The sequence below is a fragment of the Cicer arietinum genome, chromosome 8, assembly GCF_000331145.2.
Source record: "Cicer arietinum cultivar CDC Frontier isolate Library 1 chromosome 8, Cicar.CDCFrontier_v2.0, whole genome shotgun sequence".
Classification (NCBI taxonomy): Eukaryota; Viridiplantae; Streptophyta; class Magnoliopsida; order Fabales; family Fabaceae; genus Cicer; species Cicer arietinum.
This window is the reverse complement of record NC_021167.2, coordinates 25,591,500-25,613,073: the sequence shown is the minus strand read 5'-3', so window position 1 is coordinate 25,613,073 and position 21,574 is coordinate 25,591,500. Positions and strand designations below refer to the sequence as shown.

The 21,574-nt window shown below is 29.8% G+C and overlaps 4 protein-coding genes across 5 annotated transcripts; 2 read left to right on the top strand and 2 right to left on the bottom strand.

Annotated features, from left to right (window-relative positions):
* Positions 1–665: 665 nt before the first annotated feature.
* Positions 666–4,099, bottom strand: LOC101498021 (uncharacterized). 2 transcript variants are annotated; one of them, XM_073364230.1, is made up of 4 exons: positions 3,898–4,099; positions 3,191–3,342; positions 2,204–2,393; positions 666–1,060 (listed from the first exon to the last, which is right to left on the bottom strand). In XM_073364230.1, the coding sequence occupies exons 2-4, from the start codon at positions 3,338–3,340 to the stop codon at positions 987–989; spliced, it is 414 nt and encodes a 137-aa protein (XP_073220331.1). In that variant the 5' UTR covers positions 3,341–3,342; positions 3,898–4,099; the 3' UTR covers positions 666–986. The 2 variants fall into 2 exon arrangements, with proteins under 2 accessions (XP_073220331.1, XP_004512765.1); XM_004512708.4 differs by having other exon boundaries at positions 3,191–3,363; positions 3,898–4,098.
* A 641-nt stretch (positions 4,100–4,740) lies between these two features.
* On the bottom strand, positions 4,741–13,413 carry LOC101498353 (uncharacterized). Its single transcript, XM_004512709.4, has 11 exons — positions 13,039–13,413; positions 10,894–10,962; positions 10,276–10,368; positions 9,987–10,102; positions 9,682–9,877; positions 8,966–9,141; positions 8,469–8,598; positions 6,882–7,042; positions 6,217–6,302; positions 5,986–6,100; positions 4,741–5,569 (listed from the first exon to the last, which is right to left on the bottom strand). The coding sequence occupies exons 1-11, from the start codon at positions 13,318–13,320 to the stop codon at positions 5,383–5,385; spliced, it is 1,611 nt and encodes a 536-aa protein (XP_004512766.1). The 5' UTR covers positions 13,321–13,413; the 3' UTR covers positions 4,741–5,382.
* A 2,500-nt stretch (positions 13,414–15,913) lies between these two features.
* LOC101498694 (NDR1/HIN1-like protein 10) lies at positions 15,914–16,884 on the top strand. The gene has a single exon (XM_027337378.2). It carries the CDS (start codon positions 16,102–16,104, stop codon positions 16,735–16,737), a length of 636 nt encoding a protein of 211 aa, XP_027193179.1. The 5' UTR covers positions 15,914–16,101; the 3' UTR covers positions 16,738–16,884.
* A 2,715-nt stretch (positions 16,885–19,599) lies between these two features.
* On the top strand, positions 19,600–20,503 carry LOC101509801 (NDR1/HIN1-like protein 10). The gene has a single exon (XM_004512737.3). The coding sequence runs from the start codon at positions 19,693–19,695 to the stop codon at positions 20,329–20,331; it is 639 nt and encodes a 212-aa protein (XP_004512794.1). The 5' UTR covers positions 19,600–19,692; the 3' UTR covers positions 20,332–20,503.
* Positions 20,504–21,574: the final 1,071 nt, after the last annotated feature.

Below are 21,574 nucleotides of genomic sequence, written 5' to 3'. Positions count from 1 at the left end.
TGTGTAAAGTAAATGAACATATTTTAAGAAATTTTAGCATATTCCTTTCTAAAATACAAATATAAATATTTAAAACTAGATTTAATTGAATGTATGTGTAAAACTATGTTAGATGATTACTAGGTATATATTAAGTCTTCTATCATGATTATTGGTTATATTATTTTTTCTTTGCAAATAGTTATATATTCTCATTCCGCATAATTTTTTTTTATGTCCTCATTTGACATAATATATTGTTTGATCTCAATGGAAACTTTTTGTGATTTCAACTTTTGACTGAAATATTAAGGTTTGAATAATTGTCAATTTGGTTAGGTTTTTTTTAAGTATGGGTTAATCCTACATAGTTTTCAAAATAGAAAACAAAAGTGAATAAAATTTATTTAAGGTTAAACTTGAAAGGTTGTGATTTTATATAGACTAATAGTGTAAAATTGAATATTAGATGATGAGGAACAAACATATTACGTGGTGATAAATTGTTACAACTACAGTTTGAAGTTAGCCTAATGTATGATCATTGAAGTGATATACTTCAGAAATTTCCCAAAAGCCAAGTTTCATTCTGATAGTTTTTTCACATAATTTTCCTGCTGGAATTAACTTTTACTAAAAACAAGCTCCTATCAAATCATTTACAAGAAAACGTACTCTACCAAATATAAGGAAAATCAAGCCCCCTACACAATTTCCTTCTTCAACTAGCATTAGGAATTCTGATAAGTATTAGTTTAATACAGCTTAATACTCCATGTTATTTGCACATTTACACCAAAACAGATATTAAGATAATGACACAAATTACAACCACTTTTGCCATTAATCGTTCTCCACATGTGATTGCTAAGATTACAAATATGTATGAATGACACACAGACATTGCCTAACTTTTGCTTGCAGTGTAGAAAAAAAGGGGCATGTGTGTCTCCTTGAACTTCTCAAGATTTCTGGTCCAACATGAGATCATTGAATGACAGTGAATGTCACACAGCTTGATTTGAAGGAGCAGAGTCTAACATGATAGACTTTTGTTTTTCTCTAGATGTCATCTGTGGTTCTTGAAAATTACAAGGAAAAGAATGATAACATTAGTAATTGGCCTCCAATTTCATGAATCAAATGTTATGCATGGCAAATGGTGACAAATGAAATGTCTAAAAGCAAAAAAGACATGGACAAATTGAAATTATTGTTGTTCTTAACAAGTAAGAGCATCAACCGAATATGTCCTATACAGTGAGATTCCTAAGTCCTAACAATAGGTCTTGTCTACAATGTTAAATTTAAAACGTTAGCATATTTTACATTACATGATTGCCGGTTTTCCTTCCAATTGTTCATAATAAGCACAACAGGACTAAAAATGTAAATCAGTTGTTATTTTTCAGAATTGGGATGCTCTACCATCACAGATTATATATCTCAGCTGTTAGATGAAGATCGTATGATGATCAAATGACTCATTATTTAATATGTATTTTAAAGTCTAATTTGGTAAGCAAATAATATGAGTTGTTCAATCTTCATCGAACAGTCGAGTTTTCTTGATTGTGTGACTGTGCAGGGAATTTTGGTCCTCAACATTTTTCAGTCCCCTAGTTTGGTCAAATTGGAAACTGCAGCAGTGTTGTTAAATGGCGGCCTTGCAGAATGGCGTGACGGATTTTTGGATAACCATCATAGGCAATTTGTGAACAGATGCTTGCTATGTTGGTGCCATAGACCGCAATGGCATGTTTATATTGAAAATTGTTTTGCTTTCTGCCATATTCCGTCTTCCGCCATGAACAACATTAAACTGTAGTAGGTTTTCATCTTGTTGTTAGGATATATAGAATAAAGGAAAATTAGAGTAGTTATGATTTGTTAGAGTAGTTAAGAAGTTAGTTAGTTATGTTTTTGTTTTGGTAGTTGAGTTTGTTTGGTAACTGAGTTTGATCTTTTTCAAAACTTAGAATTTTCTGATATTCCGGTTGAGGAGTGTGTCTGCTTATGAGGAATATACTCTGGTATATCTTTTCTTTCAATAAAATAGTTAATTCTTTGTTGGATTCCTAATCTGATTACAAGACTAGAATATTAACAAAACATTAGATAGCAACTAAATTTTAGCAGGTCCTATGTTGCTTCCAAAATATTATCTACAAAATGAAACATTTCAAACAGGGGATAAGGAGATTAAAGGACGGTCAGATCTTACTAGAAATGATGACCTTTGGTCTGGTCTTGAACAGAATCTTATGTCTAATGATTCCAACAACCTGTAATTCCACCTGACCACAACTTTCTCCATCCATATGCTTGACTTTCTTAAGCACCAACAATGGCTTCTTCAAGGGAACCTTTGACCCTGTCAGTTCATGGTACCCAATAATTAAAGTGTAGACTTCCTGAACAACAAAAGAATGGACACAATATTAGTTCTTTCCTTTTTAAGAAAAAAGTGAGAGTGGATTCTAATCATTCTAAAGATTATATCAGAAACTTATGCAAATTCGGATTCACTGCATCAGCTGTCGATTTGAGATCGATCGACTTACATTACACCTTGACCAAATCATCTTAAATAATTCTCACCATTGATTTGAGACCAGAAAACTAAGATCAATAGACAATAACTATGTCATGAAGTTACTGTATGGTATCCAAATCTAGACTCTTACAGTTGAAGAGATAAAGTTGATCTATTTTTTTCATCAGTAACATCAATCCAAAGCTACGTTTTCCATGTGTACAAATTTATACAAACAACATAGGACACTTGAGAAAATTTGTCTAATGTTTCCTTGTAACTTGACTTAAACAAAAGTGATATAAACTAAACAACTTTATCTTAATAATCCTTCAAGATTTTGCACAGATAATAAAAAATATCATTAAACATTTTTTACTCTAAAATATTATAAATATATTTAACTAAATTAGGAATCCAATGAACAAATAATAAAAGCTTTCTTTCCATGTTAAAAAATATCCCATCACCAACTTTGTCCCTGACCATCTAATACTCAATCTCTTACACTATTAGTCCATATAATCTCTTTCAAGTCTACAAGAACAAGTGTGCCTTATCCCACTAAACCTTTTAATTCTACAATAATCTTTCCATCATGATAGAGAATGAGATATATTAGTTGGTCATAGTTTGAGGTAAAAATAAAAAGATGAAAAAGAATATAGTAGTAACCTGAGAAGAAGGACGACAGAGAGTGCCAATTTGAAGGCCGGCGAGGGATTCATCAAAACCAGGTTTTGGTTCAACAACTCCTTGTAGTTCAATAACACCCCATTCTTTGCAGTTTCCTTCATCACAATTGCACTTCACACGAATCTGCATATCTTTTTTCCTCTCTTTTTCAACTTCAGAATCAGTTGGAAAAAGAATTTCAACAATTATTAGCAAGGAAGCTAGTGACTAGATTTGTGTTGGAAAAAATATTAAAATGATTAATTATATTCGTGAACATAGTGCATGACTAGTTCCACTTTTCCAGGAGCCAAAATCTTTTTGGAGGTTCAAAATTGATTTTAACCTGTCTGAGTACTATTGAACATAATTGATTCTAAATTGAAGTTAAAATTTGTAGCTTTTAAGTCTAAATGTGACTTTTACCACAAAATTTATTGTTCATTTCACTTTTATGCGAATATACCAAAGCATAAATCATTTTATATTCAATTCACTTTTAACTAAAATTAATTTAGCAAAATCAATTTGTATTGCCACAGAACCAAACACACACTTCATCTAAAATCAAAGTTGCAAACAAACACAGATATCATATTGTATATAATTAAAACATGAATACAGATAAATCTAACTCTAAGCATCGAATGCGAAATTGAAAACAGAGTTTGCAGAATCTGTAACACGGAAGTTTGATTTATGCACACCTTTACAAACTGCAAACGGCACGATGCGAAGCGCAGATGCACAGACTGAGATATCGAGCTCCAGCAGACCGGCAGGACGCTGGGGTCTGAGGCGGCCGGAGTAGCAAGGTGCAGTTACGGTTACGGCGGTTTAGGGTTCTCACTTCTTCGTGCTCAACACTTTTTTTTTTTTTTGTTAAAAGAAACGTAAGTGTTGGAAATGAATGAATTCCCGCCAAAATTTAGAGTATAGATGAGTAATTTTTTGCGCCATTCTTTTAGTTTAACTTAAAATATTAATAATCAATTAATTAAAAATGATTAATTATATTATAATTCTATTATTATTATTACTTTTTTAATTTAAAATATCATTGATAAAAATCAGAATCTAATCAATCAAAATACATTGATTTATTTAAAGAGTTGATTTCACTACAATTTGTTAGATATTATTATTACATTATTCAATTTTAAATATAACGTCTCGATTTTATATCTCTCATAACTCTATTAATAACTATTGCAACTCTCTTCAATATATTTACCTCATTCTCTTCTTCATCGTTTAAATAATGATTTTTTTTTTTAAGAAACATTTAACCAATGACTTAAATGTACATTCAATTCGTCTATCTCTATTTTTCTTAATTCACAATTTTGATCCTTTCGAAATTAAAAAATATAAGATATACTTATGAACGTACATAACTAATGCAAATATCAATCTTTATTATAAAATAATTTTACACATACAAAAATAATTATTATTGTTTACCAATGTTTTTTCTGGTTTTTTCTATCGTGCACAAAGAAAATAGTATTGCATCATGCATAAGTCACTGTCATGGTGGAAATTATGAATTTTCGGATAACATGTTACCGTTGTAAAACTCAAAACAAAAAGGATATTTGAAATCTTAACAATAAATTTACTTTATCAAGATACAAATTATTATTTTGAGGAACAATGTCAACCATCTACATCAGCTGATTCTCTTCATATCCTTTGGCAAATTTACATATGTAAAGGATTCACAGACCTTGCCAACATGAAATCAAAATTTCATTGTAAATTCACATCTTAAAATACAAGACAGGAACATGTTTCAACATAAGCAGCCACCAAAGGTTGTTTACTTGTTAGAATGGGAGAAGAACATCAAGGAAGGTGAATTCAATTACTCATCTTAGGTGAGAATTTCGGGAGAAAATTACCAACTCTTGCTCGAAAACGGAATAGCGTGGCTCAAGTGGTCGAACTGGAACACTCGAAGAAGTATGAGAAGGAGGTTCAGAGTTCAAACCCTGACTTACGGGGTGGCTTTCTCAATTTCGGCCTCTTGTAGTTTGCAAATAAGCTAAAATGTTCTTCACTCATTTTCCACCAATAAATCCTCTACAAAGAATCAAGGTGTGAAAACTAAAACCTTTTCAATTTTTTACTTTTCTTACTAATCATATCCTAAATTTTTTTCAATGTGTTCCTCTTCTGTTAATGAAGGATTAGGTTCTTTTGTGGAATAACAAGTGCTTAGACTTTGCTATAGATTTTAAAATCCATGTTATAAAGAGAACAACAAAAATGGAATGTGGAACTAAATTGTTTTTTTGGTGGCCAAATCTATGCAACAGTGCTGACGACGACGAAACTTGGCTAATTGAAGCAAACCTTTCTTCAGACTTTCCTTTCCTGTATACATATGGAAATAGGTAAGACTAGTATTATCCATTATTCATGAGCGATCTCTACTTGGAAGATTGATAACGAAAAACAACAGTGAATTTGACAAAATCACAATGGTACTGTGATTTTGTTGATGATCTGAAGTATAGTTTTTATCAAAATCAGTGTGGCACACCTGTGATTCCTTCAAATTACAATTGAAATACATGAGGCAGTTTTGTAAGTAAAAGTGAAAACGAAAAATAAAAACAGAACATTTTCTCAAACCAAACAAGCCTGTGTTTTTTGAAAAGCTTCATGTATCTTCTGACTTTGTTCAAGACAACTTACATAGTCTAATTCACATATTCATGCAAAAAAGTTCATCATTGTTTATATTAAATCAGAATTAGCATATATAGCACACCTCTACAGATATATACCTTAAGAAGTTCTTGATTGATCCCCATAGAGAATTTGCAGTTTCGGTTCCCTGGCTCGAGTCATCACTTTTTGTATCCCTCTTCATGAAATCATTGAATTTTCCTTTTGGTATACCTGGAAAGCACATTTGTGAAAAATCTTGGATGATATTTTTCTTTTAAATTTATGATCTGCATAATTTTAAAAATTTAACTTTCATCAAATAGTATCCAAGTAAAATGAACTATTACCGAAGTCATCAGAAGAAGACGATGAATGAACTTTCGTAGATGCTCTCAGTGAAGCTAACTGCTCAACAAGAGCACGTTCCGTGCCACTAGAACAACGATTTGAGGAGAATGAAAAGAAATCACAACTATAAGAAACTTCAAAAAATACAAGTAACAATGTATATTCATTTATCAAAAAGGCCTCATGTTTATGGTAGATTGTAAACTAAGCAGTTATATTCAAAGAATCAATGATTTCTTTCAAGATGAATGATTACTTCAAGTGCAAACTCAAATTTCATTTGCAACTGCTGGATGTTCTTCAATAACAAATATTAAAGTCATGTTTGGATAAACAACTTAGTTAAGCGCTTATAGCATAAACCTTTCTCATATAAGTGCTCATGTACAAGCTACTTCTATAACATAACATAAGATAAAATAAAATAAAACTTTTAAATATAAACTATAGTTGTTTTCATTAGCTATTATGAAGAAATAGTGAAATTAAGCTGAAAACAGCTTATGCTCATGTCATAAGTTGTTTTCATAAGTTTTCTCAAACAATCTCACAAGTATTCTATCCAGAAGTATTCACAAGACTCTAAACTAAATAACGATTATAATTTGTTTTTTGATGGATATAAGAAAGTAGTAAAGATGGTAAGGAAAAAGAAAATACATACCTGATATCTTTAGGAATAAGAACATTTACAACAAAGTAATGATCGCCTCGAACAGATTGTTTATTCCTGTTTGGAACTCCCAAACGCGATAACTTCACTGAATGTCCATGTTGAATCCCAGAAGGAATTTGGAGGTCCCTTAAACCTTCAACAGTTTCTACCTGAAATAACAAGATTAGTGTTATGAATGATTGAAGCACTAAACCATGCTAAAAAGAACATAAAAAGGTAGAGTTTTGTAGGTAGCACAGTACAGAACATTTGCATTCTGTTCTATGTTTATTAAAGATCTTAACCAAATTCTAATTCTAATCAAATCCTAATCAAATAACTTACTCAAATATAAGCAAATGTGAACTAATCTATCCACATTTAATGTTATTATTATTCCAAAAGATAATCTTAGCGCGTGTTTGGATACATGTTTGGCCAACTTTTTTTATATTCTGATGATTTTTGGCCAAACATGTATCCACGTCGACATGATTTTTAACATTGACGCAGTTCCAAACATATGCTTAAATTAATTCATTCATGTTGTGAGGAGATAACCATTATAATTAGGGGTACGTTAGCAAACATATTTCTCTTTTTACATAAAATCAAGAAAATTAATGTATTTAACTATCATCCTTAATAAGTGCGGAAGTAGGTATTTTGCTTATAAGCTTCTAAAATTCAAGATAGGATTCTAAAAGTAGGGAAATATCCCTAAAATAAGTAAAAAATTCCTTTAATGAGAACGTTACCATTTTTTGTGTTAATGAATACCTTTTTAACAGACCCTAGTATTGCTTCAGTGAAGTCAATGTTAATCTTTGAGTATAAATTGAGACCCTCTCTCCAAATTCCTTGCTTTTTATCGACATGGAGGACAACAAAAAGATCCCCAATATGACGCCTGAAAAAAAATGCACAAAGCTAATGGTCAGCACTAAGCACTTAGATGAGTTGAATCACAGTGATACTGACAATCTTTCTACTTCTGGTTGCAAATCAATAGTCCAATAAAAACGAGACCGAGTTTTTCCCACATTTTAAAAAATTCTCAGACCATATGATATCATTTTCCATCATTGCACAAAATGGACCGGAACTGTTTTGCGGTAATGTGTGATAATAATACCATGAGTATTATTAAGCATAGGTTGTCATTTTCCATCATAGGGAAATTTATTATATTTGTATTAAGCAAAAGAATGTACACATGCTGCTAGTCCATGTATTAAAGCTATATGAGGGTATAGACTTAGTTACATGCTGCTAACCTTCTTTTATCAAAATTCCCTTCTCCTCGAATTTGCATTGTGTCTCCATCATTGATGCCAGGTGGAATGACCACTTCCATTTTTCGATTAGCTTGCACGTGACCGCTGCCGTCACACTTTCGACAACGGTCCGTGATTATCATGCCAAGACCACCACACTTAGAGCACGTAGAAACCTGAGTATTACACAGCATCATGAGTATATTCTTGTTATAATGTCTCGAGTATTTAAATATAAATGGAAATATGGGAAAGATCCCTAAAATAAGTAAAAAATTCCTTTAATGAGAACGTTACCATTTTTTGTGTTAATGAATACCTTTTTAACAGACCCTAGTATTGCTTCAGTGAAGTCAATGTTAATCTTTGAGTATAAATTGAGACCCTCTCTCCAAATTCCTTGCTTTTTATCGACATGGAGGACAACAAAAAGATCCCCAATATGACGCCTGAAAAAAAATGCACAAAGCTAATGGTCAGCACTAAGCACTTAGATGAGTTGAATCACAGTGATACTGACAATCTTTCTACTTCTGGTTGCAAATCAATAGTCCAATAAAAACGAGACCGAGTTTTTCCCACATTTTAAAAAATTCTCAGACCATATGATATCATTTTCCATCATTGCACAAAATGGACCGGAACTGTTTTGCGGTAATGTGTGATAATAATACCATGAGTATTATTAAGCATAGGTTGTCATTTTCCATCATAGGGAAATTTATTATATTTGTATTAAGCAAAAGAATGTACACATGCTGCTAGTCCATGTATTAAAGCTATATGAGGGTATAGACTTAGTTACATGCTGCTAACCTTCTTTTATCAAAATTCCCTTCTCCTCGAATTTGCATTGTGTCTCCATCATTGATGCCAGGTGGAATGACCACTTCCATTTTTCGATTAGCTTGCACGTGACCGCTGCCGTCACACTTTCGACAACGGTCCGTGATTATCATGCCAAGACCACCACACTTAGAGCACGTAGAAACCTGAGTATTACACAGCATCATGAGTATATTCTTGTTATAATGTCTCGAGTATTTAAATATAAATGGAAATATAGTCACTCAAATATATTTTTAGTCTGTATAAAATTTTATGTCAACACTTTTGGTCCCCAAATTCCATCACAGACTGGATGCATCACTCCATACACAGTTTTTAAGGCATAATGTTCATTTGGTGTTCTCCTTGACCACATTCATGCAATTGACTTGCGAAATTTGAGGATTTTTTATTTTAAGAACCCTAAATCTCAATATTTAAATTACAAATAATAATTAAATTAATAAAAAAAAGTGTTAATAAATTGAAACCTTCCACATCATTAAAAAAGTCCACGTGTCAAGTGTTACGTGGACTTTCGTAAGCAACATAGGCTGAGAGTTAACAGCAGAAACCAAAAGTGTTGACAGGAAATATATTGGGGACTAAAAGCCGAGGAAATTTTTTATAGGGACTAAAAACAAAAGTTATTTTATAAACACTAAAAACATATTTAACTCTTACATCTATTCAAATTAAATTACCTGAGACATCATTCCAAAGGGTGTTTTCTGGGTTTTCTTCTCTCCTCCTTTGCCGCCACAATTTGTGCATTGTTTAATGCTATTCTTTGACTTAGCTCCTGTACCATCACAACTATCACATGTCTCATAACAAGAAACTTCAATCTCCCTCTTTCCTCCAAAAATCGACTCTTCAAAGCTTAATTGAAGGTCATACCTGCATTGTCGAATAAAATCACTTTAATTAATGGTACATTTTGCACAAACTTGTTAGTGTTTTACAAACAGGTATTTAAAATAGCATGCAAACATGAGACGAAATTTACCGAATATCATGGCTACGGTTTCTATCGTTTCTCAAATTGAAGCCAAATCCCCCATCATCACTAAATAGTCCATCCGAACGACCAAAGAATGCATCGAATAAATCAGAAGGATCAACCTAATCAATTAAAGGCCAAAAAGAAAATAAATAAGAAGTACTTAGGTGGGAAATGGAAAAAACCGAAACAGTTTTAATTTTGTAGAACTACATCACCATATCAAAGAGTTTTAAGTTTCACTTTGACATCGCGGAAAGCAAAATACTTGAATACATTATAAATATAGACATACCCCCGAGGCATTGGCTGGTCCGCCATTTTCTCCTTGTAGACCTGACTCACCAAAGCGATCATATAAAGATCTTTTCTCATCATCTGATAGGACCTATTTGCATACTTTGTTACCAAGTGAACAAAAAGAGACAGACGCAAATATGGTACATAAAAGTTATAAACCATAAAATAAGACATGTATCCATAAATTTCATTAATTAATCCAACCTTGTATACTAGACAATGTTGTCAAATAGCAGCTATAGCGGTGCTTTAACGCTATAGAGGTGCTTTAACGCTATAGCATAACTGCATTTTAACAAACCGCTATTGTTTCACAATACGCGGTTTAGTACATTGTATTGTCAAATTGTGGCTATAGCAACACTATAACTCTTTAGCGTAGCATAATTTGAACAAACTGTTATTTTTCACGATCCGCGATTCACAACACTAATACTAGATGAAGGAAACATCACAATGCCAATGTGCAGACCATAAGCAAATGGAATAGTAGAACAGAAGATGAAAAAATAATGGATGGTATGAGGATTAGAGTAGCAGCTTCTTAAATAAAAAAATAGATCATGTATAGCTAACAATAGAAAATATACCAGTGTAGCGGTAGAAGAATTACCTCGTATGCAGCACTAATCTCCTTGAACTTCTCCTCTGCTCCGGGGTTTTTGTTCATATCTGGATGGTACTGATCCCAAACATATAAACATTGTTATAAACCAACTATTCCAAAAGCTTATATTGTTGGATAAAACTTACAAGTACATTAATGGTGTTACATCTAAAATACTCCCTCTTACGTGAGCCCTTTGGGCTTGTAGTGTGGATAATGCACTAGACAGTCCTAACTAATGCTGAAATTCAACCTTTACTTAGTAGTGACACAAAAAATTTATTCTAGACCACAAGGTCATTAAGGCTCTAATATCATGTAATGAACCACCACTACCAAAAGTTTAAGTTTTGGGGAACGCTGCGCGAGTGATTTTATATCTAACATACAAAACCTTAAGTAGTATATTACCACAATTATAAATGGGCCAAATAGTTTATAAACATTTTCTTACAGCCTTTGAAATTCTAATTTCTGTTAAGTCCGACAAAAGAAAGGTCTCAAACAATCTCAATTTCCAATTACCATGGTTGTTAAACTCGAGAATCTACGTAATCTCACAATATCTTTGTAGATTCGACTTGTAGACTCGCATGAGTTAGTCAACACAAAGAAGGAAGGAAACGAATCATATGAAAAAGAAAGAATACTGCAAGAACAACTAAGTCAAAACAACAACAGCAATAACAAAAATCTAAGTCTTGTCCCATTAAGTGAGGTTGCCTATATAGATCAAACGAAACGACATCATAATGTATTATCATGGATCCCATCTCAAGATAGACCATTCAATATTTCTCTACCTCTAACCAATCTTATTTTCTTATTAGCTTTTTACTACTCAACACTCAGTTATACACCATATCAGGTCTCATAAATGTACATTAAAATTTTCCTTCAGGTGATACTGTTCATCCAAACTACACCCCCCCCTTCATTTAGATTAGCAAACAATTATTAGTAATCAAAGGATCCCAATCAACAAATGCTAAGAAAACATAGTAAACACAGTTAGGATTAAGGTAGTCGTTTCTTGAGGAAACATATTTTTGGCTACAGAAAGATCCAGAAACCAACATTTTAAAAAATGATACTACCTCATCTTCGCGCTATCATTAAAAGGTCTACTTATTTTGTTAGATTTTAAAATGGGAAGTGAAAACAAAATCAATTTTTAACCACAACTATGCCTAGTACTTTATACTATAAAGTTATTTTCTATGAAAAACTGAAGCAGGCATAGATACGACACCTACATTCACACATAAATACTGATAATAATTTAGGAAAATGGAAGTTAATCTAATCATGAGTGCCAGTATTGTACGAGTGTCAGACACCAACACGAGTCAAACACCAAGACACATGCACAAACACAGACACTCAAATACGTATTTAACCTGAAGTATCAGTGCTACATATTTCCACTACAATTTATTGTTTACTACTCAACAAAGTAAAACCTAGTTTACCATAAAAAGCAATATTAAAAAAAAGGTGTGCACCCCATATGAAATTGAGAAAAATAAAAATCTAATCCTCAATTGTTACAAAGCAATGACATCAATAATCTAGAAATTAACTAAAATCTAAAACAAGGTGACAACTTTAAGCATAAATTTCACAGAAACCAAACAACCCAAATTCCAATTCCCCACCAAAAACCAAACACAGCCCATCAAAATTACCACTTCAAATAATCAAAACAAATAACAAATTGCAAAACCCAAATTTTACAATTTCTTGTTTTCTACTCAACCAAGTACACCCATATGAAATTAGGAAAAATAAAAATTTAATCCTCAAATTTTACAAAGCAATTACATCAATAAGCTAGAAATTAACTGAAAACTAAAACTAAAACAAGAAGACAAATTTAAGCATAAATTTCACAGCAACTAGCACAACACTTAACATGTCTCAATGTCCAAAACCGACACATTGATTACATTCAATTAATCTATTTTCTCGAACTATTATCAGTGTCGACGAATTTCGTGCTTTATAGTTAAACACCCCAGATTCCAATTCCCCACCTTTTACTCCATTTCACCAAAAACCAAACACAACCCATCAAAACTACCACTTAAAATAATCAAAACAAGTAACAAATTGCAAAACCCATTTAAAAAATAAAACTAAAAATCAAACCTTTCGAGCTAATTTCCGATATGAGCTTTTGATTTCTTGCAAAGAAGCATTGCTGCTAACATTCAAAGTTGAGTAGAAATCTGTTCCACCTTTGGCTCTGACAATTAAAGCAAAACGGGAGCGGTTTCTTCTTGTGGTTTTGAAAGTGAGGTTTGAAGGGGTGGGAGTGAATCTTGTAAAGGAGGCAATGGTGAAAGGGGAAGAGGATGGTGGTGAGTGGATTGTGAATTGCATTGGTAATTTGTTTTGGTTTTGAAATGGAGATGAAGGAATGTGAAACATGGTGATAATTTTGATGATGTCGTGTTTTTGTTCAAACTAAGGAAATGAAAAATTGAGAACATATGAGGGGTTTAGTTCATGTGATTTTAGAGATTATTGGACATTTTGGTAACTTGGTATTGGTATAGGAGTAGTAAATTTTCACCTTCAAAATACTCGTACAAATGCTAATTATCATCCATAATACTATTTAGAAGTATTACTTGGAAATAAAATATAAATAAAAAAATGTTTGAAAATTTTATATATTTAATAAAAATTTAGTTCAGATACATTAACTTTGTAGGTAGTATTTTTGTTTATATTTTATTTTAAAGAGTATAAGTTAACGAGTTTTTTCATCTTTATGTTTGAGACGATTATTTATTTAGATCGGTTCGATAAGTTAGATTATTAGATTGTTTAATTTATCTTTAGATAAAAATGCGACTATGAATGTTACGTTTAATAATATTAATGGAGGAGAAGGGATTATGTGGAGATGGATAATAAATAAATAAAAAAATAGTTGAAAAATTGATGTATTTATTAAAAATTTAGTTCAAATACATTAATTTTTCAAGTAATATTTTTATTTATATTTTATTTTGAAGGGAGTATAAGTTAACGAGTTTTTTCATCTGTGTTTGAGACGATTATTTATTTAAATCAATTCGACAAGTTAGATTATTAGATTGTTTAATTTATTTTTAGACAAGGAAGCAACTATGAATGTTAATTGTTATGTTTAATAATGTTAATGGAGGAGAAGGGATTATGTGGAGATGGAGAATGAAATTCGTTGTTGGAAAAAAATTTATGTGCAAAACCACAACCATGTATTTGAAGGTGTGAGTGGTGAAATGACAATTAATCTATTAATGAGTTTACCAAATGTTATTTAAAGATGAACTTTTTTTTTTTCTTTCTATAATTGAATATTTTGTTTGGAATAAGATGGTTCCCTTAAAGATTTTTTTTTTTGCTTGAAGATTATTGCATGATAGAATTTGACGAAAGATAATCTTATTTGACATAGGGTTAGTAATTTAAATTTCATTATATGCTCGGGCGATTGTGGAAAAAGTGAATCGTTACGACATTTATTTTTTGAATACTTTAGAGATATGTTGAGTTATGTGTTGAATTGGTTGGGAATGTGAAGTATTCTTCACAACAAAACCTTGCAATATGCTTTATCATTTTATGCTATGATTGGCGGTAGAAAAGTAATTCCTTATAAGTTGACTTCATTTAGTTTGCATATGGATAGAGTATATAAAAAACACGTAATTTTTTGTAATCTTTAAACTACATCAAGAGATTGATTGTTATCTTTCTAATCTAATCAAATTTTTATTTTGGTGGTGGTTGAAAATAAAGGGAAAATGATGACATTAAGAGTTAAGTGAGTGTTGCTTAAATTCACTTATTTGTGTAGGAGTGGAAGTATAATAGCTTAAATAGTTTGTTGGTAGTGTTGTGATGTGTCAGAGGATTGTTATTTTATAGTTGCTTTGTTGATTTTGTACATACTTTATTGTTACTTTGTTCCCTTTTCTTAGCATTTATTTTGTACATACGTTTTGACTTCTTAGAAGAAGAAAAAGTCAAAGGTTTTTATAATAGAAAAAGTTAATGATATTAATTATATAAATATATCGTTATTTTTAAATTTTTAACTGTAATATATATGTCTAAAGGTCGAAGGAAAAATTAAAAAGTATAAATTTTTTTTTGAATGATTCATGTAACATATTATTATAGTATTTAATATAGTTTATAATGATTAAATATTTTCAATTGTATGAATGTTAAAAGTGAGGTTAAAAACTAACAATACAAATCTAATGAAACATAAAAAAACCAATTAAAAGAAAAACTTAAAAATAAATAATCTTAAAGAACTATGTGTCTTGAATCTATCTATTTTTCGAACAAAATACATAAAAAAGAAATATATTTTATTTTTAGAAACGAGGATGAATGAAAGTTGAATTGTTTTGGTATTGAAAGTTGAATTTAATTTAATTTTATTTAATTTTTTAAATATGTCAAATGACAATTTAGTTTATTAAATTGAAGAACCTAAATCAATTTAACTTCTCTATCAAGTATCTAGACATATCTACTTGAACAGTTTCATGTTGCATAAAAATAAGCATTGTTTTTAAATTATGGTGTTAAATTATTTATAAAAAAAACTAAATTGACTTAAAAAATTTAATCTAACAAACTAAAAAAAAAATTTATAAAATATTAATTTTAATAGAATTGTACTTTGATTCTTGCTTATGTGCAAGTCACGTACTTGTAGATAAAAATATATTTCATTAAAGTCAGATTATCGTACAAATATTAATAATCAACAATATTAAAGTATATTTCACACATATAAAATTATCATTACCTTTCATATGTGAATAATTTTTGTTTTTTATGCAAGAAGTGCTAATGTCTTTTATTTCGTCTCTCTTATTTGTTCTTTTCTTACATCCAAATATAATATATTTTATAAACTTATCTCTAAACTAAATTACACCCTCTCATAGTTTCTTGTAACTCAAGCTATTGAATTTTTCTTCATCATTCATTTCCAAAAGTCAATGAATGCCACTCTGTTCTCTCTCTTGTATATTGCAAAGAAATCACTTAGAAAATCATAAGCAACACACACCATACCCAAAATATTTATCAATAAATTCATCAATTTCCATTCTATAAAAACACAAACACAAATACATATATTCATCAACAACCAAACCCAATTTATCATCACAAAAAAAAAAAAAAATCACCAATATGTGTTGCAAACCTGGTTGGTTTTGGTGCATCTATTGCACAATTTCCTCAGTCGTGTTATTCGGCTTTATTTCTTCAATAATTTTTTGGATAGTAATTTCTCCCTCAAGTGTGAAGTTCTATGTAACGAACGTTGCTCTTACAGAATTTAACTTGACAAACAACAATTTATATTATAATTTCAAACTCAACATCACCGCGAGAAACCCCAACAACAACATCGTCGTGTACTATCGAAGAATCATCGCAATTGCTTGGTACAAAGACAACGAATTTAGTTACGTGAGTTTGGCACCCTTTGATCAAGGACACAAGAATACTACTTTTCTCGGGCCGATAGTGTTTAAAGGGAACAATATGATAAAACTTGGTCGTAAACAACTTGATGAGTATAGCGAAGAGACCCGTTTGGGAATTTATGAAGATTTGGCTGTTGATTTGGATGTTCGAATTCGAGCTAAGTTTGGAAGGTTTAGAAGTGGTCGTTTTAATCCACCAGTTGTTCAATGTCGTCGTTTGAGAATTCCTTTGATTTCTTCTTCCAATGTTAACTCATCATCAACACATACTTTTAGTAACAAAAGATGTAGCAGCGGTTCTTTCTTTACAGATCGTGATGCAGATGCAGGAGATTGATATCAAATTTATATAACTATGTGAATTTTTTATATAGTATTTTCTTTCCATCACTTTCCTTCAATTTACAACATACTATATATCATGTGGCTGTAACAATATTACATTTTATTTGAATATACAATACAATGTGTTTGTTTATTTCTATCTCTTGTTTGTTTAAATATCTTGTACAACTTACAAACATATTAAAAGGACACACAAAAATCTAAACACAATGTATTTGACATCAAAATTTTGATGACCAAGAATTTTCTTCATGTGTTATTATTCACCTCATTTATTTTGTTTTTATGGAATGTTGTTAAGTTTTTTTATTAACAAGCAAAGTTATAACTATATAGTTTTATAAATAAACATTGAGAGTACAAGAGGACATTGTACTTGGATAAAAAAAAAACAAAATAGCCAGTAAATTTTAACTGATAAAAAAAAAAGTGTGTTGTTAGTATTATCATTTTCTAAATATGCAAAAAAATGTACCAAAAAAGACATAGGTCTAACCAAAAATAATTACAAACCTAACATTAATCTTATGTTTTTATATTGGGTCCAACTTATAAGGTGACACATGTCTGTTTTTACAAAGTCATTTCAAGTTTTATCTCTATTATATGTAGGATTTTTTCAATACACTTCTCACGTCCATTATCTTTAAATTTGATATTTGAATATAGATAGTAGATGATCTAATGAATAGACTGTAATATTATATCAAATTTTTATATTGAGATTAACTCATCTTTATAAAATTAGTTTGTAAGGTAATGAGTGTCACTCTTAATAAACTAATTTTAGTCTTTATCTCTATTTTATGCATAATTTATGTTTTTTTCAATATCTAAGAGATCTTACTGACATGTGCTATTGGAACATATGTTAAAGATTCTTAAAGTAGAATTTTTGTTGTTCAATAAAATCAATTTTGAACTTCCAAAAAATTAAATGCACAGATTCTAAAATAAAATAAGTACATTTCAAAATATGGTATTGGAGCATAAGTTTAATTTACCATATTTAATTTGGGCAAATACAAATTTTGTAAGTTACTTTAAACTTTAGTTACTTTTTGTTCCTTTCTACCTACAATTATTTGATGGGTTTAAAATATAGGTTCAACTTAACTTAATCATAAAAAACTGACTTTTAAGTTTTTTAAGATTGAAATGTCTTATTCATATTACAATTAATATGTGACTCTCGTTAAAAAATAAATGATTAGTTTATATACATTGTCAATTGTTAAAATAAAAGTTTTTTATACATTTGAAACTATTATATTATTAAAACGTTTGACTTTAACTATAATTATTTATAAACTTATATATATTAATAATTGTGATTTTTGTCAATATGAAACATTTTACACTAATAATATATCATTTAATTTTAAGTACAAAAACATTATTAGAAATTAGAAAAATCGAATTAGCAACAAAAAAAAATTAGTAAGAGAAAATAATAAAATTCTTCTCTAATTCTTTCATTGTTTGGAAGGACATTGAGTGTTGCACTAAGTTCATTCAATTTTAGTGACTTGTAGACACGCAGAAATATGAGAAAGTATGAAGCTAATGTGTTTATATTATTGTTTATATAGTGTGACACGGATTTATACTAACCGATTCTTCCTCTCAAAATTAATAGTTTTCAAAGCAAGAGGAATACTTGACATTGACATATAATATATATTGGATGAGTTTGAAAAGTCAAAAATAAAAATGTTTGATTAATTTATGTGCAATATGTCTGAATTGGATAGTATCTAGTGTGACTTGGTTGATGAGGGTGGCATTAATCTATAAGAGGATAGTAATGGATCCATTGAGAAAAGATTTAATAATTTCTATAATTTCTACATCATACAATAGTTTTAAAGATTTTAAATTTTAAATTTTAAATTTTAAATATATCAATGGTACGATGAAAAGATTTAGTTAAAGTATGATTTAATAGTTTACATTTTTATTTTGTTCTTATCTTTTGCTTATACACTATGATTTGCTATAACCTAAGTAAAAAAAAAAACAAATAATATGAAGACCCAACTCATTGAAAATTATTTGGCCCCTATGTGACCACCAAACAATGAGAACAACACTACTATATCACTAGCATTAACTTCTAACATCATCCTCATCTAAAGTTGCACCTTGAAAAATGAAAAATATAACAAATTTGACACCAACAACATCTAATTAATATGTACAAACAAAATACGGTACACAGAACTAGGATCATGTTTCCCCAAAACTACATCACATGTCATTTATTACTAAAATTTGATTTTCTTCAAACATATTATAACTTAATTATGTTATCTTTAATTTATGGTGCGTTTATTTCATTTAAAATTAAAATAAAATAATCACTTTTGAAATATTACATGTTATAGCTTTTAAAAAAAATGAAATTTAAAAAATGATTTTTTTAGAAGTTGAATTTAGTAGTTTTTAAAAAAAAATTCACTTTTTATAATTGTCTTTTTTATATAAAAAAGATGATTAAGCAAATAAATACAAAATAACTTTTTTTTTTTAAAAAAATCTCTAAATTATGAAATATTAAAATTACTTTTGTAAAATTAAAAAGAATCGGACTCTACATTTATATGAGCATACTAAGCTTGATCATAGCATTTTACTAAAATAGAAGTAATAGAACATGACTTCAATAATTTCTAATTACTTCAAGTATATGATATTTTCATATTTCATATCTCTACAACCTCATTATTACTTGTCAGTGAAGCCATTTAATTGAGTTGTAATCACTCGGCTTCAAAAGTCAATGCCTCTCTAGTCTCTATTCAATGTATTTCAAAGGAAATTTTCTAGAAAGGCTAAAGCAATACCATGAACATGTTCCACCATATTTCATCAATAACATCTCTTGTATAGCTATATCAATTTTCCTCCCAATCATAAAAAACACTCTCACAAATCAAACCTCACAATGAGCTTCAAACCTTGTTACAATGTGTTTTGCACCTATTGCACGATCTACATTCTTATGATCTTGTTCTTTCTTTTCTTCATCATCCTCTCAATAATCATCTCCCCTTCGAATATCAAGTTTCATATAACCGATGTTTCCCTCACAAAGTTCAATCTCACAAGTGACAACATCTTATATTATAATTTCAAAGTCAACATCACAATAAGAAACCCGAACAATAATGTCATAGTATATTATAGGAAGATCAATGCAATTGCTTGGTACAAAGATAATGATTTTGGCTATGTGAGTTTGACACCCTTTGACCAAGGTCATAAGAATACCACTTTTCTCAATCCAATAGTGTTTGAAGGAAATAGTGTGATCAAACTCAAACGTCAACAACTTGATGAGTATAACGACGAGACAAGTTTAGGAATTTACAATGATTTGGCTGTTGATTTGAATCTTCGAATTAGATTTAAGTTTGGTAGAATTAAGAGTAGTCGTTTTGATCCACCAATCGTACAATGTCGTCATTTGAGAGTTCCTTTAATTTCAAATGGCAAAGATTTAGCAGACTCAACACATCCTTTCAACGGTACAAAATGTAAAACTTATTATTTCTTTGCACATGATTCAGGAGACCGATTTTGAGTAGGAGACCGATTTTGAGTACATGTAGCCAAATAATCTTCATCTCATATATTTGTAGGATTTTATTTTTATTTTCTAAAGGTGCCTATGCAATTGAGATGGGACCTTAATTGTGGCATTTTTTTATATACATGCAATTGGTAGTGATTAATTTGTTAGGAGGAGAGATAAATTGTCATAATAGTTAAATTGTTTTACATGATAGTTTCATTTATGATTCTCTTAAGAAATTTTAAAGTAGGAATCCTATGAGCTTAAATCTCATTTAGTAGGAGTTACTTAATTTCTAAAACCGTTGAAAAAATAAATAAAAGTTTCTAGATTGGCGGTTAATATATTAATTGTTTGTATGGTTTGAAATATAATCAAGATGCCAACCTAGGAAAAAAAATTATATTGACCAATACTTCCCCTCAAGTCTCAACTATGTCCATGACAATAGTTGTGGGATAATGAATCATTTTTCAAATCATGAGGAGTATTGACGTTTGAAAAGTCATAAGTTAATTTATTTAATTATTTGCAATTTACAATTGGAATTTATATATATAAGATTTAAATTTGTTTATTTTGCAAATTTACGAATTAATTAATGACTTTATTTCAAATTGTAGTTTCAAATACTTATCAAATGTGGACATTCTATACATAGACGTCGGAATGTCAAATATCATATTTGTCTACTAATAAAAATTATTATAAAAGAGAAAGGAATCAAATGATTGGATTCATAAATTTAAAACAGAATCAATTAAGAGTAATCTAAATTAGTCAATTTTTATTTATTTTATGACCAAACTCCTCCAAAATAACATAGACTTTCTCTTAGAACTAAAATATTAAGATAAAAAAGAAAATTCTAACAGAGATACAGTAATTATATATTGGTTTCATTACACTTTTTGTTATTGAATACTGATCTAAACCAACAAGAAAGATATGAATATGTCTGACAGGTTATCCTATCTGATAGACATTTATCACCGTCCAATAGACAACTTTATCCTAAATGTCTACACACTTAATATTTTATTTAAAAAAATAAGGCAAAACTTTTTTAAAAGTCAGATACTTATTTATATCAGACTCTTCCTAAACTAAACTAGACACTTATTTATTAAAAATCAAGCCAACGCTTTTTTGAAAGTCTATACACAATTTAAAGATCTTTTAAGCTAAAACCGATATATCTAAATGATACAATAGCATATGAGTTTAATTTGTATATATTATTAATGTAAAA

Coding starts and splice junctions, on each gene's coding strand:
- LOC101498021 (XM_073364230.1), bottom strand. CDS start 3,340: ATGCAGATTCGTGTGAAGTGCAATTGTGATGAAGGAAACTGCAAAGAA. Junction 2,394..3,190: donor TCTGTCGTCCTTCTTCTCAG/GTTACTACTATA, acceptor TTTGTTGTTCAG/GAAGTCTACACTTTAATTAT. Junction 1,061..2,203: donor ACCAAAGGTCATCATTTCTA/GTAAGATCTGAC, acceptor GTAATTTTCAAG/AACCACAGATGACATCTAGA.
- LOC101498353 (XM_004512709.4), bottom strand. CDS start 13,320: ATGTTTCACATTCCTTCATCTCCATTTCAAAACCAAAACAAATTACCA. Junction 10,369..10,893: donor AGATTAGTGCTGCATACGAG/GTAATTCTTCTA, acceptor GTATGCAAATAG/GTCCTATCAGATGATGAGAA. Junction 7,043..8,468: donor TACTAGGGTCTGTTAAAAAG/GTATTCATTAAC, acceptor TTGTTATTTCAG/GTAGAAACTGTTGAAGGTTT.
- LOC101498694 (XM_027337378.2), top strand. CDS start 16,102: ATGTGTTGCAAACCTGGTTGGTTTTGGTGCATCTATTGCACAATTTCC.
- LOC101509801 (XM_004512737.3), top strand. CDS start 19,693: ATGAGCTTCAAACCTTGTTACAATGTGTTTTGCACCTATTGCACGATC.